The 22,165-nt window shown below is 33.9% G+C and overlaps 2 protein-coding genes across 4 annotated transcripts in view; one reads left to right on the top strand and one right to left on the bottom strand.

The window, feature by feature from the left end:
• The window catches only part of LOC133322267 (putative phosphatidate phosphatase), a 72,592-nt gene that overhangs the window by 43,932 nt on the left and 6,495 nt on the right, over positions 1–22,165 (bottom strand). The window lies entirely within an intron of this gene.
• Positions 17,407–20,708, top strand: LOC133322374 (uncharacterized). Of its 3 annotated transcripts, none has more exons than XM_061531475.1 (7): positions 17,407–17,572; positions 19,529–19,639; positions 19,701–19,745; positions 19,803–19,865; positions 19,936–20,108; positions 20,197–20,347; positions 20,403–20,708. In XM_061531475.1, the coding sequence occupies exons 2-7, from the start codon at positions 19,588–19,590 to the stop codon at positions 20,513–20,515; spliced, it is 597 nt and encodes a 198-aa protein (XP_061387459.1). In that variant the 5' UTR covers positions 17,407–17,572; positions 19,529–19,587; the 3' UTR covers positions 20,516–20,708. The 3 variants fall into 3 exon arrangements, with proteins under 3 accessions (XP_061387459.1, XP_061387391.1, XP_061387522.1); XM_061531407.1 differs by having other exon boundaries at positions 17,417–17,572; positions 19,927–20,108; XM_061531538.1 differs by lacking the exons at positions 19,701–19,745; positions 19,803–19,865 and having other exon boundaries at positions 17,417–17,572; positions 19,912–20,108.

Here is a 22,165-nt window from a genome sequence, read left to right on the forward strand (position 1 = left end):
GTTTACTGACATCAGGGAGGACGAGCAGAAGGATATGACTTCTTTGTTTATTTATTCCGACCATCACATCCTCTTCGCAGCTACCAGTTGCCTTATAAGGCAGATTACTAACCAAAAATGGATATTTTCTTCTTCTTCTTATTGTGGTTGTTGTTGGCTTACAAAAAATTCCTAGACAGGCTGTCGAATTGTCTGGCATGTCTATGCTATTGATTGTTTGCTGTTGTGCTTCGTTGTTGCAATGACCCTGATCGTGGATAATTTAACCTGCCCGCAGACAATGAACCCAAACAAAAGAGAAGAAAAGAAAAACAATTTTCAGATTCTCATTGCCATTACCCATGAACAAGAAAATGACAACAAAGGGCAATTTGGTATTTCTACTTTTTCATCTTCTTTTGGAGAGGGGAATCACAATAGATGTACATTGAGATCCCACAGGAAAAGATGTTAAGTGGAAAAAACAATCGTTCTGTTAAAGGTTTGTCGCTGCAAAATCACAAAAATGTGAAAGAAGTTGTTGTTAATGCTAATGGTTGAGTTGAGAGTTGGCCTTTCGTGTCAGCTATAGCAAATTTACAAAATATCATTACATGTATTCTCTTTGTCTATCCTTCTTCCTTTCTATTGAAGGCATAATCATGGTGCAATTATTTCTTCTTCGTCTTCTCTTTTTATGGAAGTTGCAGATGGAAAGAACCTTTGAAATTTTTTTTTTTTTTCGCCGATTTTTTACCAAAAACCATTTGTTTTTTTTTTTTTTTAAATAGAAAATTATGATAATTGTTTTCGTTTGCATTGTAACTTGTTGGCATTCGGCTTTTGCATGTGTTCCTTTGAACTAACCGATAAGTGGAGAACGATTTAAAAAAATATTTCTTAAAAAAACATCTATAACATATTTTTGAGCGTAGATTTGTTGAAGAATTATTTTTTTAAAAATCCATAAGAGATTTTTTGAAAAACCAACTCAATAGCGATTTTTTATACTATTTCTTTCTTGGACTATCAAAGCGTTGAGGAAAAAACTACACTACCAATTAATCTTAACTTTCTGCGGAACTAAATCTCGAGCTTGGGCAAAATTCCGATACATTTGCATCCACTAGTGTAGCCAAGGTAATGTTTAACAAAAAAGTGTATATACCCTCAGCCTATGGTTTGCGAAGGTCATCAACCCTTTGTGGGGGAGATACCTGAGAAGAAGGCCGACGGGTCCCACCTTCGAACTATATCTTGGCTTGGTAAAGATAACAGGTTGTGCAAGGTTTAGTTAAATTGGACATTCCTTTCGCCTGAGATTGTAATTATAAATACAGAAATGTTGACTATTTGTGCAGGAAGCAGTGGACCAATGGGTCCCACCTTTGGATTTGAATCGGACATTGCTTTCGCATGATATTACAAAATTTATTTTCAGCAAAATTTTGACAATTTCCTGTGGGAGATACCAGAAGGAGTGGTACGATATTTCCCATCTTCGAACTTGAACTAAGTTTAATGAATTGCATGAGGACCAATATTAAACTTTTTCTGGGGAATGCCAAATTGAAATCTTTTTGGGTTGGAAAATGTGTGGAACACTTATATGGGTGCAATGTCAAAACACAGATGATGAACTAGGAACTTTAACGTGCGGAAAATTAAATTGTGTACAAAAATAAAACTATTTTGACTATTTTCTGGGAAGAAGTTTTTTACCCACCAGAAATGTTATATTAGAGCCACTTCAGAGCAAAAACAATCAAAATGCCGAAATGACATAGGTCCTTCTTTATATAAACCAACATTAAAAATCTTCTTCAAAAATGTTTTTCTTCCTATGAGAACCCGGAATTTGGCTTAAGTCAATATATTGAAATCAGGGCGGTTGACGTTTAAATGGGATCAAACCAGGGGTTTCAAATGGAATGCCATTTTGCAGCCACTTGAATGGACCTTAACCCTTTATGGCTCAATGTTGCCCACAGGCAACAAAATATTTTAGAGCTTATATTAATCCGCGGCAATTAAATGTATATTTTTTGGATTACATGTGTTAAGAGCTTATTATTGCATTTGCTTTTGTTGATATTGGACTTTTATTTTTCGGAAGGAAAGTACTGTATCTCCCGAATGCATGGATGTAGCGACGTCAAATTTTGTTCATATCCTATTTAGGATAGTTACATTAAATCTGTGTACAGAAAATAGTTCTATTGTCACGGGTAAAAATTCGAGCCACAAAGGGTTCAAAATACCGAAAATGAGACGGGGCGATTTTATGGGAGCTATGACAAAACTTGCGACTTATAGAGAATATTTTTACTTTAATATACCGAAAATGGGTAGTACCGTTATATGCGAGCTATATTCAATAACAACTATCCCATCTGAACAAGGCGATACTACGTTCTATATATAGTAGTATATATTCACCCACAATTGGTCATTAGTCGATAGTTTCCGAAGCCAGACAAATAAGTACCCCAATTAAGGGATGTTAGTGGAAGTTAATCGTACATGTCGAATTTCATTCTGTTGCCAGTACTAAAATCACTTTGTGCACAACTCTCTTTACCATCGGCGCGAAATAGATTTCTAGCAGCCCAACATTGCACACCATTTCCACGTACATCAGTAGAAGACTGAACCAGAACAGACCATGCAACCGAATAGTTATGGTGGCCCTTAACCTCTCGAAGGCTTTTGATACCATCACTCATGATAAACTTTCACCGAAAATGCCAACCTCCATATGTGTGGATCCCATTCGTATGTGGGATTCAGAAACAGTAAGTCGCAGACTAGAAGAGTGTAAAAGAGGGCACCCCAAATATCCTCTACCTTTCGGATATTCCACAACCAATGGACGGAATAGACATCATATTGAATACGGATGTTTGTACGATAATGGTATAAGGTCCGATCTTTGATAAAATATGCATGAGCATATACATTGACATATCTGATATTCTAAATGAATTCAATCTGAAGAATATGAAATAATCCGCCACTAAATCGCCTGCCACACTGTTCACAATTTCGACGACTGAAATGAAGCTTTCAACTGTTATATTTAAAGTTCGACAGTATTTTCAAGTCAAGTTAAGATCCTCGAGTCGCTGATCGGCAGCAAATGATGTCCTGACAAAAATACTGTATTGACATCTCATAAAGTAATAGGCCGACCTAACCACCTGGTGCCTCTGTATGTAATACGCATTGGAAGAAATTTGAGGATTAGGATTTGAGGTTCTTGCTTGTCCATAGACACAACTAAATGCTGTCGATGTAAAACCTGTTTGCATGTTATCCTTGTCGGCGACGGGAACACCACTGTCATACCCCCATTAATAGGTTCCTACCACCCAAGCACTTTAGGAGAAAACTTTATGATATATTTATATATATAGAGAGAGGTCCAAAGATACAAGCCTGAAGGCAAATCAGGCATGTCTGAAAAGCATCCATAGCAGCAGAGAAGCTGTCTATGCTCAGGATGGTTCAACAGCGGTGCCAAACACAAGACCTGCATGTGAGATAGGACCACACAATACATTGCACCTGTTCAACTGCCCAGTTAAGTCTGCTCAAATGTCTTCCAACCACGCTCAATTTGGATTGTGAAACTTTTTTTTAGTTTGGAATTACAATCGTATCCTAGATACCCTGACGACGACTTAGAACAGTGAGGTTAGCTATTGTAGAAATAGGCATCTCTGACAGCTATCGAATTGAGTCACATTTCAAATATAAAATTGGAATTTTCACTTACAAAACATAAAATTTTCACCAGTTGATATTAGTGTGCGTCATGATATATTTTATAATCAGGATATAAATAGGTAAACTTACCTGAAAATAGAGAAAAAGTACATATATATATTAAAAATTTCAAATTTATAAATATAAAAAATATATTAGAATTTAATTGAGTGTACTAATATATTTTTGGTAATCCTCATATTGAAAATTAAACATTTTTTACAATACAATTTTGTCTTTGGGAGAATGTGAAAAACTATCCATCTTAATGGTTGTATGTTAAATTGCATTACGATTTCTTTACTTTTTATTGTATTATTTTTTATATTAAAACACATATAAATGTATGTACAAATATATATGTATGCACATTCATGTGACTACCAAGATAAATTTTGCAAACAAAAAATCCGCCGACAAATACGTATATATAGCGTTCTCTATTAAAACGAACTTGACACATAATGCGGTTTGTTTTTTTTTAGTGTTTTGTTCGCCTCTACGTAAATCCGTTAGTCTGTCCACCCATCCGTCCGTCCGTCCATGCATTACACACATTCAACTTTGAGGTTTTTGCAGAAGAGGTGTTCAAGTGCCAAGGCAATATGACAGCCGCTGGTTGATTACTTAGAAACATGATGTGATGCTGGTGCAGAGGCTATTGCCTCTGTGGTTTGGTATTTTGTGGTGTTACTGTGGTGACAGATTTTTTTTGTTTTGGTTCTCTGTTTTTTTACAGAAAATACCATTCATTATATTTATATTATATTAGGTGGTGTTCTTTTCTCGTGTGTGTGATTTTTTGCATATAAATAAATCATACAAACAAAAAAATGTGAATGCAAAGCTATTTATGTTTTCATGATCAATGCGGGACGGTATTGCGGACTTTATATTTACGTTACGAAATACTAATAACTAAAGAAGACGATAACAAATTATCTGCGATCTTTAAAATAATTATAAATTTGGTTTCTGGATAATCTTAGCCTGGGGTTAGTCTTTGAAAATCAATGATTTTCAAAAAAAAAAAAAAAAAAAAAATCTTTTTAACGCATGTTTTTATGGATCCTTGAAATTGTTTTCTAAAAATAGTAAATATCTTGTAAGCGCATTAAAAAATATTTTCCATTACTGGTCACCTAAAAACACTTATCTTTTCACAAATAATCATAAAAAAATATTTTTTAAACACCAAAATGTATTTTTAAAACATTAACAAGTGACGTTGGTTCCCAAAAATAGTTTTTAAAAAAATAAAAGCCTATAGTAGGTACTCAAAAAAATATATATGTTTTTTAAATCAACTTGTATTGGTTCTCGAATTTTTTTTTAATTCACGCCTTGCGTTGGTCCTTCAAAAATATTTTAACAAAAATTAAAAGTTTAGGTTGATCCCCGAAAATATTTTCTTTTAAAATTTTTTTTTTAAAAAAATTCAGGCCTTGTGCTGAGCCTCAAAAATATTTTCAAAGAATATTTTTTTTTAAATCCACGCCTTGAGCCTCAAAGAAATTTTTTTTTAAATCCACGCCTTGAGCCTTAAAAAATATTTTTTTTTAATCTACGCCTTGTTTTGGTCCTCAAAAAATATTCTTTAAAAATCTACGCCTTGTTTTGGTCCTCAAAAAATTATCTTTAAAAATCCACGACTTTGTGTTGGCCTATTAAAAATTATTCTTTAAAAAATTCACGCCTTGTGTTGGTCCATGAAAAAGTATTTTTAAACAAGTAAGGAAAGTAGTAAAGTCGGATGGGGCCGACCATATGACACCCTTCAAAACCTTGGGTATATTCAACAGATGAATCCTAACAGATGTCGCATTTTTAAAGGACCAGTAAAATGAAATTGAATCCATAAACATGTCATTCTGCAACAGATACTAAATTTTTCATTTAATCAGATATAGAAGCTATATCTAAATCTGAACCAATTTTCACGAAACTTAACACACATCATTCTAGACCTAATTCATTACGCTGTGCCAAATTTCGTGCAAACGGAAGGATTTTAAGGGACTTTGGTACACCATTTACCTTAAATCGGATGAAAATATATATGGGAGCTATATTAAAATCTGAACCGATTTTCAGGAAACAGCTAGCCGAGTATCTTCGAGCTGACCTGCCGATCACCAACGAGCCGACGGTAGCCAGCCGATCTTCAACGAGCCGACATCATCAGCCGAGTATCTTCGAACCGACTGTAGCCAGCCGATCTCCAAATCTCAAATCCTCATAACACACATCATTCTAGACCTAATTCATAATTTCGTGCAAATCGAAGGATATATGGGGACATTGGTGGACCATTTTCATTAAATCGGACAAAAATATATATGGGAGCTATATCTAAATCTGAACCGATTTTCACGAAACTTAACACACATCATTCTAGACCTAATTCATTACGCTGTGCCAAATTTCGTGCAAATCTAGAAATATTTTGGGACTTTGGTGCACCATTTACATTAAATCGGACGAAAATATATATGGGAGATATATATATATAAATCTGACCCGATTTTCCCAATTTCAATAGGGTTCGTCCTTGGTCCAATTAAGTGACCTATGCCAAATTTCATCCAAATCGGATCATAAATGCGACCTGTACTTTGCTCACAAAAATACAGACGGACGGACATGCGTAAATCGATTCAGAAAGTCATTCTATGCATATTCTCAAAAGGAACCATATGTCTATCACGATTCCTTTTGCCTGTTAAAAACATATGCACAAAGACATAATACCCTGTACCACAGTGTGGTGAAGGGTACAAAAAATACAGACTTTGTGTTGGTCTATGAAAAAATATTTTGTAAAAAAATCCACGCCTTGTGTAGATCTTCAAAAGGGTCTAGATCTTCAGAAATATTTTTTAAAAAATCCATGCCTTGTGTGGGACTTCAAAATATTTAAAAAAAATCACATTTCAAATATAATTTTAAAAATTTTCAAATCACTTTTTAATGCCAATTGTAGGCTGAGGTACCCTCAACCTGGTTTTATAATTTTGAATTTAAATTTCGTGTTGGTTGTTGTTTATTTCTAAATCAAATGAAAATTCAGCCACAGCACGTATTAAATGTTATTTCCGCTGCTGCTAATGACAGACCCTCAATCAACAAACATGACTGAGTGAAATGAAGCCCAACATAGATTGATTATCAAAAATAACAAAAACTGAAAAACTTTCCAAAACCATGGGTGCCTATCAATATCGGACTTTTTTACAAGCTATTCCATAAATCTAGGGCAGAGATAACACAAGCAAGCGGGTAAATATAACCCAGAAAAACAAAGGTATGGTAGGTTAGAGATATGAACTTCTGATATGGGCCCTTGGAGAAAAGGTCTAAGGTTTCACTCCCCAAAAAAAGAGGGCTCAACACTTTTTTCTTATCTTACAACAAGTTTCTTTTTATTTCTTGTTCGTTCAATCAATCAAAATGCAGCAGGTGGCTAAATGTCCAAAATGGACATAGCATCACGATGACAGCACGGCAAACAAGCCTCCACCACACCCAACGGCACACCGAACGAAATGCTTTGGTGACAAACATTTGACACCCAATTTCCAAAAGGTCTGACATGCATACATGAATTTTCTTGAATATTAGATGTTGCTGTTGTTGTATTATTTTTCATAAGTTATGGCGTATTAGCGCCACAACTTCTAAGAAATTCGAAAAAATAATCTTTCTACAGCTAGACATTAGAGCGTCTCTAAAATTGTCCCATCCCATAAAAAAAGACAAAATGACACCAAGCAACGACAAAAAAACACCACAACAACAAGCGCCCAATGTCTCGATGACATTTTCAAGTGTCCGCCTTGACATCGGAATGTAGAATCCACTTAACCGCCACTTCAATCCAATCCCAAAACACTAATGGACGGACGACACATAATTTTGTGACCTAATGACAGTCATTAGACGAAACGATTCGTTGAAAGACTGAAAAGAGGACTTTTGCTTAATTAACATGAAATTAGAAAATGTTTGATGGGGCCAGGGAACGGCAACATTTTATAGCTGCACGTAACATTGATTTTGGAATTAATTAAAATACAAAAAAAAACAACAAATAGATGCACTTTCAAAACTAATTTGTCACATAAAATTGGTAATTAATTCGGAAGACTCGTGGCATTTAGAAAATAAAATATTGAGTGGACTTTTAAAAGAGTTTTTTAAACATTTTTTTTTCAGGGATCATTTTAAACATCTTTGGAAGACCATTGAGATCGAATCGGCTGAAATCGTAGATATATATATTTGAGCCAATTAAAACCAGTAAGGAAAGTAGTAAAGTCGGGCGGGGCCGACTATATGATACCCTTCACCACTTTTGGTATGTTCAACAGATGTATCCTAACAGACGTCGCATTTTTGAAGGACCATTAACCTATGCTACATTTTTCACGTGCTAAAATATAGAATTGCTTCTAACAATGGGACAAAATTATGAAAATCAATTTAAAGCAAATATAAATCGGACACCCGTTGATTATTTGGATAAATATCTGATAAACATGATGAGTTTGGTGCACCATTTACATAAAATCGGACGAAAATATACATAAAATATATATCGAAATCTAAACCAATTTTATCGAAATTTGTCACAGGTTAGGTTATACCTACTTCAGGTTATATTAACTTCTGTATGTGGTGCAAAATTTTGTGTCAATCGGCCTAACGTTCGGTCTTTTGTGTACCATTTAACTAAAATCTGACGAAACTATATATGGGAGCTATATATAAATCGTAACCGATTACTACAAAATTTGGCAAACGAAATTTAACACACATCATTCTAGCCTTAATTCGGTACCCCAGGCAAAATTTCGTGCAAATCGAAAGATATATAGGGACCTTAAATAGGACGAAAATATATATGGGAGCTATATCTAAATCTGGACCGATTTTCAGGAAACTTGGCACACACAATTTTTTTTACCTCATTTATTACGCCGTGCCATATTTCGTGCAAATCGAAAGATATATTGGGACTTTGGTACAACATTTACCTTAAATCGGACGAAAATATATATGGGAGCTATATCTAAATCTGGACCGATTTTCACGAAACTTAGCACACATCATTCTAGACCTAATTCATTTCGCTGTACCAAATTTCGTGCAAATCGAAAGATATATAAGGACTTTGGTACACCATTTACCTTAAATCGGGCGAAACTATATATGGGAGCTATATCCAAATCTGAACCGATTTTCAGGAAACTTGACACACATCATTCTACACCTAATTCATTACGCTTCGCCAATTTTCGTGCAAATCGAAAGATGTATAGGGACTTTGGTACACCATTTACCTTAATCGGACGAAAATATATACGGGAGCTATATCCAAATTTTAACCGATTTTTAGGAAACTTGGCACACATAATTTTAGACCTCATTTATAACGCCGTGCCAAATTTCGTGCAAATCGAAAGATATATAAGGACTTTGGTACACCATTTACCTAAAATCGGGTGAAACTATATATGGGTGCTATATCTAAATCTGAACCGATTTTCACGAATCTAAGCACACATCATTTTAGACCTAATTCAGTAGGCTATACCAAATTTCGTGCAAATCGAAAGATATATAACGACTTTGGTACCCCATTTACCTTAAATCGGACGAAAATATATATGGGAGCTATATCTAAATCTGAACCGATTTTTAGGAAACTTGGCACACATAATTTTAGACCTCATTTATAACGCCGTGCCAAATTTCGTGCAAATCGAAAGATATATAGGGACTTTGGTACACCATTTACCTAAAATCGGGCGAAACTATATATGGGAGCTATATCTAAATCTGAACCGATTTTCACGAATCTAAGCACACACCATTTTAGACCTAATTCAGTAGGCTATACCAAATTTCGTGCAAATCGAAAGATATATAACGACTTTGGTACCCCATTTACCTTAAATCGGACGAAAATATATATATGGGAGCTATATCTAAATCTGAACCGATTTTCACGAATCTTAGCACACATCATTCTAGACCTAATTCAGTAGGCCATACCAAATTTCGTGCAAATCGAAAGATATATAAGGACTTTGGTACACCATTTACCTTAAATCGGACGAAAATATATATGGGAGCTATATCTAAATCTGAACCAATTTTTCCCAATTTCAATAGGGTTCGTCCTTGGGCTAAATAAGTGAGCTGTGCCAAATTTCATCCAAATCGGATAAAAAATGCGACTTGTACTTTGTTTACAATTTAACATCAACAGACGGACGGACGGCAGACTAGGATTCTTCTGTGTTTTTTTTTTTTTTTTTTTTAATCGAGCAAATGACTCAAAACCCAATTTAATACAATCTGCCAAATTTGGTGTTAATTGAAGAAACATAAAATCGGACGATTGTAGACATAATTCAGTCCGCTATGCCAAATGTCGTCCAAAGCCAAAATTCGTTAAAAGATATACAAGGACTTTAGTACACTGTTCACATTAAATCGGACGAAAGTATATATAGGAGCTATATCTAAATCTGAACGGATTTTTACAAAACTTAACACACACCATTCTAGACTTAATTCAGTACCCTGTGCCAAATCTCGTCCAAATCGAGGGATATACGGGGCTTTGGTACACCATTTACATTAAATCGGTCGAAAAAATATATGGGAGCTATATCTTAATCTGAGCCAATTTTTCCCAATTTCAATTGAGTTCGTCCTTGGGCCAAATAAGGGACGTATGCCAAATGTCTTCCAATTAGGATCCTAAATACGATCTGTACTCTGTTTAAAATTTAACATGGACAGACAGACGGAGGGACAGACATGCAAAAATCGACTTAGAAAGTGATTCTATGCCTATTCTCAAAAGTAACCATGTGTAAATCTCGTTTCCTTTTGTCTGTTACAAACATATGCACCACATATACCCTCAGCCTTATGGCTAATGAGGGTGTATACACTTTAACACGGTGAAAATGTGCCTCATTGAAATATTGGTTCTAGACCCCAAGTTTCTTTGGACCAAATCCGTTTTAAAAAATTTAGATTTCATCCAAACTATGCCCATCTTATTATTTCTTCAAGACTAAGTTCAAATTCGATGATGGGGAATATTGGTCCACTCCTTCTGGAACCTCCACACAGGGGCTAAGTCTAAATGCGGCTATAGTTCATTATCTAACCTTACGTTTTAATTTTTTAGAAAGTAAGGTTGAAATGATTAGAGGTGAAATGATTACAACAGTGTCTTAGATCCAAACTCCAAAGGCGGAACAAATCAGATAACAATTTTAACTTTAAAAAGGGGGTTATATGGGGACTACCCCTAAAAAGGGGGCGAATATTAATCATTTTTGGTAGGGAGATTTGTTACCATATACGACTACAAAATACCAAATTGCAGCATATTCGGTTGAAAAATGCGCTCAAGAACCCCAAAATACCGAACATTGAGGGTACCCTTATATGCAGTGTTGCCAAAACTTTGTTGAGGAAAATGCTAGATTTTATTGAAAAAAATGCTAGAAAGTGCTCAAAAATTTAAAAAAATGCCAGAAAAAAGTGCTAAAAATTTCTAGGACAAAATTGTTAATATTATATAATGAAATATTAATCAGAAACCCCATTTATTCTTAACAGCTATTCGTTGTCGATTTAGCCATGTCCGTCCGATTGACGTCGCAATATTGAAGACAGAGCTTTGGAATTTTGCACATACGTTGGTACTACTCCTATGAAATTTGATATTGGAAATGGAATATATCAATCCTTTTTAGGTACACCATACCCCAATATTTGTTTTTTAAGCTTTTAGGCACATATATTTGTATATTGTGTTCTACCTGGATATAAAGTCTTCTTACTAGAACTTATCAATATTGGTCCACTTTTAAGGGTAGCCCTCATCAATTGCATTGGTTTTAATTTGATTGTTTAAATGTTGTTGAGTAAAAAATCTCCCTATAAAAAATTATTAATAAGGGGTAGCACCCAGAGAGCGGTACCCTCTCCATTATTCGACATTTTGGGGACGTCGGACATGCAACCGAATTGACTAATTTTTTTTTTAATTTTTTTGTTTTGATGGATTTTGAAATCTTCTTACTAAAATATAAATACTAATAATGTCCAAATTTGGTTAAGGTATATATCTGTAATTTCACATTGCCTACAAATATGAAGACAATTATCAATTTTCGTCCCATATGCGTACTTTTAAGGGTTTATAATCGCATTCCAAACAGCGACTTTAATATAAAAAATATGTTTGCCAAAATGTTTCTATTTTGGTCCTTATTCTGGCACAATCCCAATATAAAGGGGTACGCTCACCTTTTCGGTAATCTAAAGTGGTTATAACTTGGCATTTGGGATTCCCGCTGAATAAAAAACCTGTTTTCAGAAAGTTCCAACATAATTCATGTTCATTATTTTTACATCGCTCTCATGAAATGTACAACTTAATTTTTATTTTCATTTTCCCAAATAAACAATTTACCAACAGACAATGTCATAGTCACCACATGAAGTACCCGACCATTTTTTAAGAAATTTGGAATGCACGGCACATGCTGGATAGCATTGGAAAATCAAATTAATCGCGTGAAACATAGCGAAAATTCAATGCGTCAATATGAAATCTTAAAACAGGATTTTTTGGATTGAAACCAAAATTTTGTAAAAAAAATTCCTAAGAAATTAAAAATGCTAAAAAAAGTGCTAGGTGCTAGATCAATTTTTTTGGTGCTAAACGAGTTCAAAAAGTGCTAAATCTAGCACTAAAAGTGCTAAATTGGCAACACTGCTTATATGGGACCTATCCGAAAAAATGAACCTATATTCATAATTTTTTTCGTGGACAGATTTGGTACCTATTAAGAACTCAAAATACTAAATTACAGCTAATTCGGCGTAAAATACTGAAAATTAGGAGGTGCCGTTATATGGGGGCCACAAGGAAAAGTGGACCTATATTTATAATTTTTTGTGGAGACATTTAGTACCCAATAAGAAGCCATTGTAACAAATTCAGCAAATTCGGTTGAAAAACGTGTTCAAGAACCCCAAAATACCGAAATGTGGGGGGGAGCAATGCCTAAACGTCGACCAATAAAGCCCACCTTCGACCTTGACCTGCCTACAGACAAAAGACGACTCTATGCTATATTTTAGCGATCTATCGATCTAATTCGTTTAGACGTTAGAGTGATTACAACAGACAGACGGACATGACTATATCGTCATAGAATTTTAGATCAAGAATATACATACTTTATAGGGTCGGAAATGATAATTTCGATGAGTTAGAAACGGAAAAACAAAATTAATATACCCTCCATACTATGGTGGAGTGTATAAAAGGAGGAATAACGATTTTTTTTAAATCCAAGCCTAAAATAGATTGAAAAATGCTGGATTTTATAATCATTTTTTTTTTTTTTTTTTGAAAATGACAAACTGTATACACCCTCCATATTATGGTAGGGTGTATCCAATACTTTCAAACTTTGCATGCACATAATTACCTCTCTAATTTACTATTTCAAAAATGTAATTACTTAAAGTCAAAATAACTACAACCCAAAAGCAACAACAAATACTCATTGTAACCAAATTTAGCCGATAAAAATCACTGCAGTTTGACCATGGACTTGAAGCATGGCCACTCAAATAGTCATAATATTTGATATTCTCGTACCACGACGATACATGTCCAGCATTAACTAATATACCATAAAACAAAACTTCGTTTTACAGAGGGGAAGAGAGAACGAGTGGAGTAATTAAACTTTGCGTCATTAAAACATAGTAAAATAAACGAAATGTGTAAAACAAACTAATTAAATAATTTTACGATGGAAAAGTGATTTTATTTTTAAATTTAATTGGCATTTTTTTAATCGAATATTTGTTAATAATTATATTCAAATATTTATGGAATTTCGAATATAAAAAAATATAAACAACATAACACATGCTTCGATTCTGAATTGATAATATTTTTTCCAATTTATTAAAAATTCCCAAATACACACAAAGGAGGCCTAATAAAATAAAAGACCTGTGACAAATAAATAAAAAATTAACGAACCAACAACTGGTTCGGAAGACACCAATGACTCACGGTGTCACTGACGTGCCTGACGTCGTAACATTTATTGCACCTGTATACCACAGAAATTCCCAAGAAATTTTATTTTTTATTTATTTTGTTTTGTTATACATTTTTTGTTTTTCTTTTTTAGCTTTTTTTTTTAATTATTAACCAGCCATCCTCTTGACTTTCACGTTGTGGTGATAGCTTCAAACGTGCTGTGAAATAATATGCGCCATATCAAAATAGAAACATTGTTGTTGTTATTATCTGTTTTTTTATTAGGAAGTTCACAATGAATTTAATACTTTGAAACACAATGAAAGCAACACAACAAAAATAATAATTGTACGTCATAAAAATTCCACCCCGCTAACGAATATAATTTCAATATTAGCTGATAACAATAATCAAGTATTTAATATGCATGTTTTGAATGTTATATGGGATTACTATTTATATTTTTGAGGGGCCAATAAAAAGCAACACATTAAATAAGCTTAAATATTGGAAAGAGATTAATGGGTTTTTATGAAAAAGGCCATTAGCATGCACTCAAGTGAATGTTCGAAAGCAGACACGTGCAAAATTTTATTTAGGGCAGAATTTTATATAGCCAACCCAAAGATGTGTAAAACTCTTTTGCAAAAAGCCCTTTTATCTTTATGGTAAGTTCCGGCTTCTAAGTCCGCAAGTCCGCCTTTGTTTCAATATTATCGAGAAATGGGACATAGTGATATTCAATAGCGATATACATCATGGCCTTCAAGAGTAAACCCATTGTCTTCTCTGATGTTAGATAACATTAGGGTCTACATTGGAATATGACCTTGAAGTCTTCTATGAAAGACAAATAAAATTCCGCGAAAGAAGAAGGCTTCATCATCCTCACTATAAAAACCAGATCGTGTTCTATAAAGGAAAATAACTTGGCCTTATATACACTTTTTGAGTCGATTTACGCATGTCCGTCTGTTCATGTATTCTTGTAAACAAAGTACGGGTCGCATTTATGATCCGATATAGATGACATTTGGCGCAGCTAACTTATTTGGGAAAAATTGGTTCAGATTTAAATTTGACATATCGCACTGAATTGACTCTAGAATAATGTGTGCTAAGTTTCGTGAAACTCGGTTCATATTAAGAAATAGTAAAAAATGTACGAAAGCCCCTACATTTCCTTCGATTCGCACAAAATTTGGCATATCGAAAATTGGGGGTACCGTCATATAGGGGCTACCAGAAAAAGTAGACCGATATTTATATTTTTTGTGGAGATATTAGGTACCCAATAAGAACCCATTTTACCAAACTTCAGAAAATTCGCTTGAAGAGCGCGCTCGCTATGGGGGCTATGCGTAAACGTAAACCGATATATTCATCTTCGAACTTTACCTGCCTCCAGATAAAAGTCAGTTCTATGCAAATCTATCTATCCAAAATCGTTTAGAGGCTGGAGTGATTACAACAGACTTATTATTCCCTGCATATTTAATTTAGTCCAATTTCATGTAAATGGTCCTTCAAAAATGCAAGGTCTGTTAGGATGCAAAGTGGTAAAGGGTATCATATAGTCGGCCCCGTCCGAGTTCAATACGTTACCATAAACTCTTATATACCAATATATCACCTTTTATCGGGAAAATCCATATTAAATATGATGTTAACCCTTTTATTCGTGTCTGTGCATTTCTCATGGGTAACACTATACCAGCCAGTCCAACAGTTTGTTCGCATAAAATGCTAAAGCTCCACCAAATGAATTTGGCATTCTCTCTTTCTCTTTTCACTCATACGTTCATGATAAGAGAGCTCCAATTCACAATAGTTTTCTTATTTTGTTATAAATAACTCAGCAACTGAGAAAGAGAGATAGAGAACGCCATTCTCTTTCCAAGCTAAAAAGGGTAAACAATGGCAAAAACAAACAAACAAACAAACAAACCAATTATTGGCAGCTCTCTTTTTGGTTTGGCTCCATTGCCAACAATGCGCCAACAACAACAACAGCTAAATGATTCACCATGGTGACGATGCGTTGAAACGTCATTTGGGTTTTTGTGCGACATGTATGAATATAAATATAAAAAGAAAACATATTTAAATGTGGAGCACACAAATAAATTTTAAATTTGTTTAAAAGAGAGAAGAGTGCAATATAATGGCGGTTTGTTGTTGTTTTTGCAGAGTATAGTAGTAATAAATATGGCAAACAAAAGGCAAATCAGATTAGCTCGTGAAAGTGTTTTGTTTTGTTGCCGTCGTGAGATTAGCACAAATGATAAGGCGATAAACTTGAGTAGTTGAGCTATAATTGCCGTAGCAATGGGGTTGCCAAATGCCAGTATTATTTAATGTGGATTTTGTATGGTATTGAATGATTGAGTTACCACAAAACGTTTACTGCAGTTATTTATTTACGAGTACCCCCATTTAGTTAATTACCCAAAGCGAGCATAAATTACCAACTACAAATGGGTGCATACAACAACAACAGCAAAGCAACAACTCCATTAATCAAGTTGTCATTTAAGCCAAACACCAATGTTTTTTGCCTTATTTAAATGTTTTATTTGTTTGTTTTTTGCCTTCGAAAGACATAACTCCCACTGCATTTTGTTTAGGCCAAATATTAATATGTTGTCAATGTCTTTTTTGTGCACTGCCATTTTTTTGCCTTCTCTGTTCGGATTTGCTGTTTTTTTATTTTCTTATTAGCTGTTCATATTTATTTTTAGCCCCGTCAGCACCATTGTCAGTTCATTAATATTCGTTGCTGGTTTTTGGAAAATAAGAAAAAAACTGCATAAACCACCACTAACCAACTTAAATGACATTTTTAAAATGGGATTTTGCACCAATGGATTTTCTTTTTACATTTTTTTTGTCTGACATAATACCTTCATAAGACGATAATTAATATCGGCTGAGTCAGGGATTATCACCCAACCCACATATGTATATGGACTTTTTACATGAGCCACGAGAACTAATTTTAAGACATTTGTGCTGACTAACCATCGCGATCCTGCGAAGGCTAAATATCTATGGTTACAAATGGTGCGGTACATAGGTTACCTATGGATGTACAGTGAGTCACAGTCAAAAGTATTCATTCGTTTTTTTCAATATAACCAGTAAGGAAAGTGCAAAAGTCTGGCGGCGCCGACTATATGATACCCTTTACCACTTCGGGTACATACATAGAAATATCTACAGTATCCTATAGATAGAACAGACATAGAATCTTTGGAGGATAGATATTGGAACCAATTGAAAAACCCCCATACATATACCATTTTGAAATCAATGAAAAATTGCATGTCAAACAGGTTGACTTGGTTTCTTTGGTGTGTCATTTGTATGAAATTGAGTACAACCCTGCAAATAATTGTGGACTACGTGATCCATTTCAGCAGCTGCGGACTGGTTACAACATTGTCCTATGTAATGCAGCTATGGACCATGTCATTGTCAATCAAGAATGTTTTGGTTAAGAAATGTAACGGCAAATGATCGTTTTTTATCGTTTGCTCATTAATTTGTTGTTTTTGCAAGCGCTAGTTTTTTTTGCAGACACGTGTTTATCGTTTTTTTTTTGGCACAAATTTGACATTGATTTTAGTTTGTTTCTGGAAGCGTTGTGCGTCGGTTGCATCGTTGTGCGTGGTGATAAATTGCAAACAAAAGATTGTGTAAACAAAAGTAAAAGATTTGAAGGTAAAAAGAATAACTTATAAAAAAATGGAATGTAGTTCGCGTCATAAAAGACGGCTTTTAAAAGCTGAAAAAGAAGATTTTGTCAAAAGACTATTTAGTTCAAGTGTTGAGTGTGAACAAATTGAAGTAGAAAAAAATGCCGAAGCAGATTCAGATTCAATAGTTGAAATAGAAGGGACAGAAAATGATTATTACAATGCAAATGAAGAATTTGACAAAAGAAACAACTTTATAAGTGCTTTAGGGCAATGGCAGTTAAAAAGCCGGACATCCAACCAGAACATGAGAGAACTGCTAATAATTTTAAAAAATTATGGTTTGGATGTGCCTCTCTCTCCAATGACACTGGTGCAAAAAGTTAGTTCGAGGGCAGATATAATTTCTGTTCCTCCTGGTGAATATGCACATTTCGGCCTGAAACAAAATTTAATGAAAGCAGCACAAATTTTACAAAAATATGAGGAAATAATTTGCGATATTAATATTGATGGTTTACCCATCTTTAAAAGCTCAAATCTTCAACTTTGGCCAATATTAATTAAAGTTATTAATATTAGAAATATAAAGGTGTTTCCTGTTGGTATTTATAAGGGCAAACAGAAACCTCATGATATAAGTCAGTTCCTAGAAAAACTCGTTGAAGAAATTTGCGATTTACAGGAAAATCACTTGTTTATTGGTGGCAAAAAAATTAGTTTTAAAATAAGAGCTGTGATTTGTGATGCTCCCGCAAAATCATTCATTTGTGGGATAGCTCACCATTCATCTGCAAATGGTTGTTCAAAATGTACCCAAGTGGCCAAAAAAATATGCAATGTTTTAACTTATAGTTCAGAAGTAGGTACAATTATAGACGATGACGACTTTGCTAAAAGGAAATATAAAAATCATCACCAATTAAAATTTATTGAAACCAAAACACCATTGGAGAAAATAAATTTAAATATGATAAGTCAAGTTCCTTTAGACCCAATGCACGTTATTGATTTAGGGGTAACTAGGAAAATGTTGATGAAACTAGTAAAAAATAAAGTGAATGAAAAAATTTCAATTTCGAATAAGGGAAATATATCTAAATTACTAGTTTCATTAAAAAAGTGTATTACTAAAGACTTCACAAGAATGCCTCGTAGTTTGGATGAACTTGCGAACTGGAAAGCTACAGAATTTCGTCAATTCTTACTATACACTGGTGTTTTAGTCTTAAAAAACAATGTTGGTGATGATTTTTATTACACGTTTTTAGTCTTTCATTGTGCTATAAGGCTTTTGTCATGTCCAAAAAACTTTGAAAATAACATTGCTGCCGCCGAAGATTTGTTGAAACTCTTTGTTGAAAATTTCAGTGTCGTTTTTGGTCCTCAAAACGTTACCTATAATGTGCACAGTTTGCTTCATATATGTGAATGCGTCAAACAGCACGGTTTGCTGTACAGCTTTTCAGCATATGATTTTGAGAACCATTTGCAAATGATAAAAAAAGATGTTCGCAAACCGACTGATATTCTAAATCAATTACACAGAAGAAATGTCTTGCAAAATTTAATAGAAGAGCCAAAAACATTGGGGTTAAAAGAAAAAAATGGACTTATTTATGGTTACTTGGGTGATGAATACTGGTTGAGCATTAAAACACCAGATAACATTTGTCTTGTAATGCCATTTACCCCGTTAAAAATTACAGGCTTCAAACGAGGAGAGAATAATAAAATTTTTTTTAAAGCGAGACGTTTCAAAAATATTTGTCCTTTTTTTGAAGAGCCATTGGACTCATTATCAGCATTAGGTATATGTATTGCTGATAAGATATTAGAAGATAGTGAGGAAATATTTAATATTGAAAATATTAATTGCAAACTAATATCATTGCCCTTTGAAAATAAAGTGGTTTTAATGCCAATTCTTCATAGTTGCATTTAAAGTTGCAAAAATTAACGTCTCATTTATTTAATATAGCCAACACTTTTAATCTACGCAATTCTAACTGATATCTTCGCAATTCGACAATATTTAAAATGGAGGGCAGAAATCTTAAACATCTAAATACTTGCAACAGACTTTCTAATTGTAAGTAAATTTATAACATACATTTTTCAATTTTCTAAAGCCATATTACTATGTTTTTCAGATAGTGCCAAAGAAACGCCATGCTGTTCTTGCATAGAACTCAAAGGTAGTTTTTGTTAAATATGGAGTTTCGTCTTTATTAATAACATTGTTTAATTTATAGAAATGATGGCTGGGATGATGACTGAACAAAAAAAATTACAGGAACAGCTCTCAAAATTACAAAGTAAAGTATAATGTTTTTTTCGTCATCGTTATTTTTTGTTATATAGTTCTTTCTCTTATAGCAACAACAGAACAGCAAAACAAAATAATAGTGGAAATGTTAGCAGAGCACAAATTACAGCTGCAAACCCTCAATAAGTCCCAGAAAAATGTTACTTCCCTGTCAAGCAAATTTCCCCTCAAATCCGAAGAAGATCTCCAAAAAGTTGAGAGTGAAATATGCGATTCGAATGAAGAAAAATATGTAAGTAATCGTTGCCCTATATTGTATATATGTTGAAATACCTTCAATTTTAAAATTATATACTTTTTCAATATTTTTTTATTTTTAGATATCTGCTGTAAAGTATTTAATCGATGGCAGCGCAATAAAAAATTTGGAACGCATTTTTTCCCGGGAGATTTGCGTAATGTACAATACGGATGGTATTTGTGGGAAAAAATGTTTGAAGAATTTTAAAAGAATATATAAAATTGTTATTGGTAAGTATTCTGATTCTAAAACATTATTAAGTTTTAATGAATTTCTTTATTTTAGCTGCAATAAGTGACTATTCCCCCAATAGCGAAAAAGAATTTCGAGCAGCACTCCAAGTCGTAAAAAAAAGGCACTTCCGAGTTGTTTGTTCCCAAAACAAAAACAAAAATTAATTATATAATTTGTTAATTACATGTAATTTTTAATTTTTTTAATGACAGTGAATTGGAATATTACTTAAGTTTTTTTAATGAATTTATTATTAATTATATTATTTATCTCACTAAAGACTATCAATGTACCTGCAGAATGAAATATTTATTTTTATGTTTTATAGAATAAAACACTAATACTTATAGTACATTACTTATGTTGTATTATTTCCTGTTTTTCTCTGAGTGTATATATCGTTAAATCAGAGAAAAGCGCAAAATAAATAGACCACTTAATGGATTGGTTTCAAAACTAGCCCTCTGGGGTACTCTATGGACTAGTTACACGGATTAGTTTTAAGATCAACCGTATGTGGTGTACCATAGAGTAATGACGTGGACTAGTTTTGAAACTACTTTGATGTAATGCAAAGCTGGGTTACATGGTCCGGCCCTAGGACATAGCAATGCTAAATCGGTTAGGTTTTTTCAATGCATTTGGGTTAGTTTTGGACTACTCCTGGTCTGTTATGGACTACTCTTTACACGCGTGTAAGGGTTAGGCGCATTATTTGCAGGGAATTATGTATGGGAGCTATATACAAACATATGTACCTAATTGAGCAACCTTTGCATGCACAATTTGTTTTTGTTAACATTCTAAATTCAATTTAATACTCTCTGCCAAATCTCGTGTAAATCGAACAAACATATGCCCTTCGATGCACCATTTACTTAAAATCGAACGAAACTATATATAAGACTTATATCAACATCTGAACCGATTTCAACAAATCATCATTTTTTTTCCTCAATTGCATTCGCTATGCAAAATTTTGCTCAATCGAGAGTTTGGTGTATCATTCACAAAAAATCAGACGAAACTATATATGGAAGCTATATCTAAACCTGAACCGATTTTAACAAAACTTTGCAAACATCAGTCTGGAACTAATTCAGTACTCTGTGCAAAATGTTGTCTCAATCGGACAAATATTAGGAGTTTGGTGCATCATTCACCTAAAATCGGAAGAAACTATATATGGGAGCTATATATCAATCTGAATCGATTCCAACAAAACTTCGCAAACATATGTATGGACCTAATTCAGTGTGCTGTGCAAAATTGTGTCCCAATCGGACAGCAATTGGACGTTTGGTGCATCATTTACATAATATCGGACGAAACTATATATGGGAGCGATTTTCTCCAATTTCAATAGGGTTCGTCCTTGAGCCAAATAAGTGAACTATGCCAAATTTCATTAGAATCGGATGATAAATGCGACCTGTACTTTGTTCACAAAAATACATGGACGGACGGACGTGCTTAAATCGACTCAGAAAGTTATTCTATGCTTATTCTCAAAAGGAACCATGGGTCTATCTCGATACCTTTTGCCTGTTACAAACATATGCACAAATACATAACACCCTGTACCACAGTGTGTTGAAGGGTGTCATGTATGTGAACCGATTTCGTGAAAATCGTTTCAGATTTTGATATAGCTTCTATATATTTTTGTTCAATTTTTAGTTAATGGTACACCAAAGAGTCAAATTTAGGCCGATTGGCACGAAATTTTGGACAACGTACTATGATTAGTATAGCCTAATGTGCACCAAGTTTTACTGATATCGGGTCATATTTAGATATAGCTCCCATATGTA

The sequence above is a fragment of the Musca vetustissima genome, unplaced genomic scaffold (genome assembly GCF_032173495.1).
Source record: "Musca vetustissima isolate MV318-11 ecotype Yass unplaced genomic scaffold, APGP_CSIRO_Mvet_v1 utg40562, whole genome shotgun sequence".
NCBI lineage: Eukaryota > Metazoa > Arthropoda > Insecta > Diptera > Muscidae > Musca > Musca vetustissima.

Excerpts from the sequence above, each read along its gene's own strand:
- LOC133322374 (XM_061531407.1), top strand. The coding sequence starts at position 19,588 with ATGGAGGGCAGAAATCTTAAACATCTAAATACTTGCAACAGACTTTCT. Across the intron at positions 19,640-19,700 it reads TTGCAACAGACTTTCTAATT|ATAGTGCCAAAGAAACGCCA; the intron begins GTAAGTAAATTT and ends TATGTTTTTCAG. Across the intron at positions 20,109-20,196 it reads ATTCGAATGAAGAAAAATAT|ATATCTGCTGTAAAGTATTT; the intron begins GTAAGTAATCGT and ends TTTTATTTTTAG.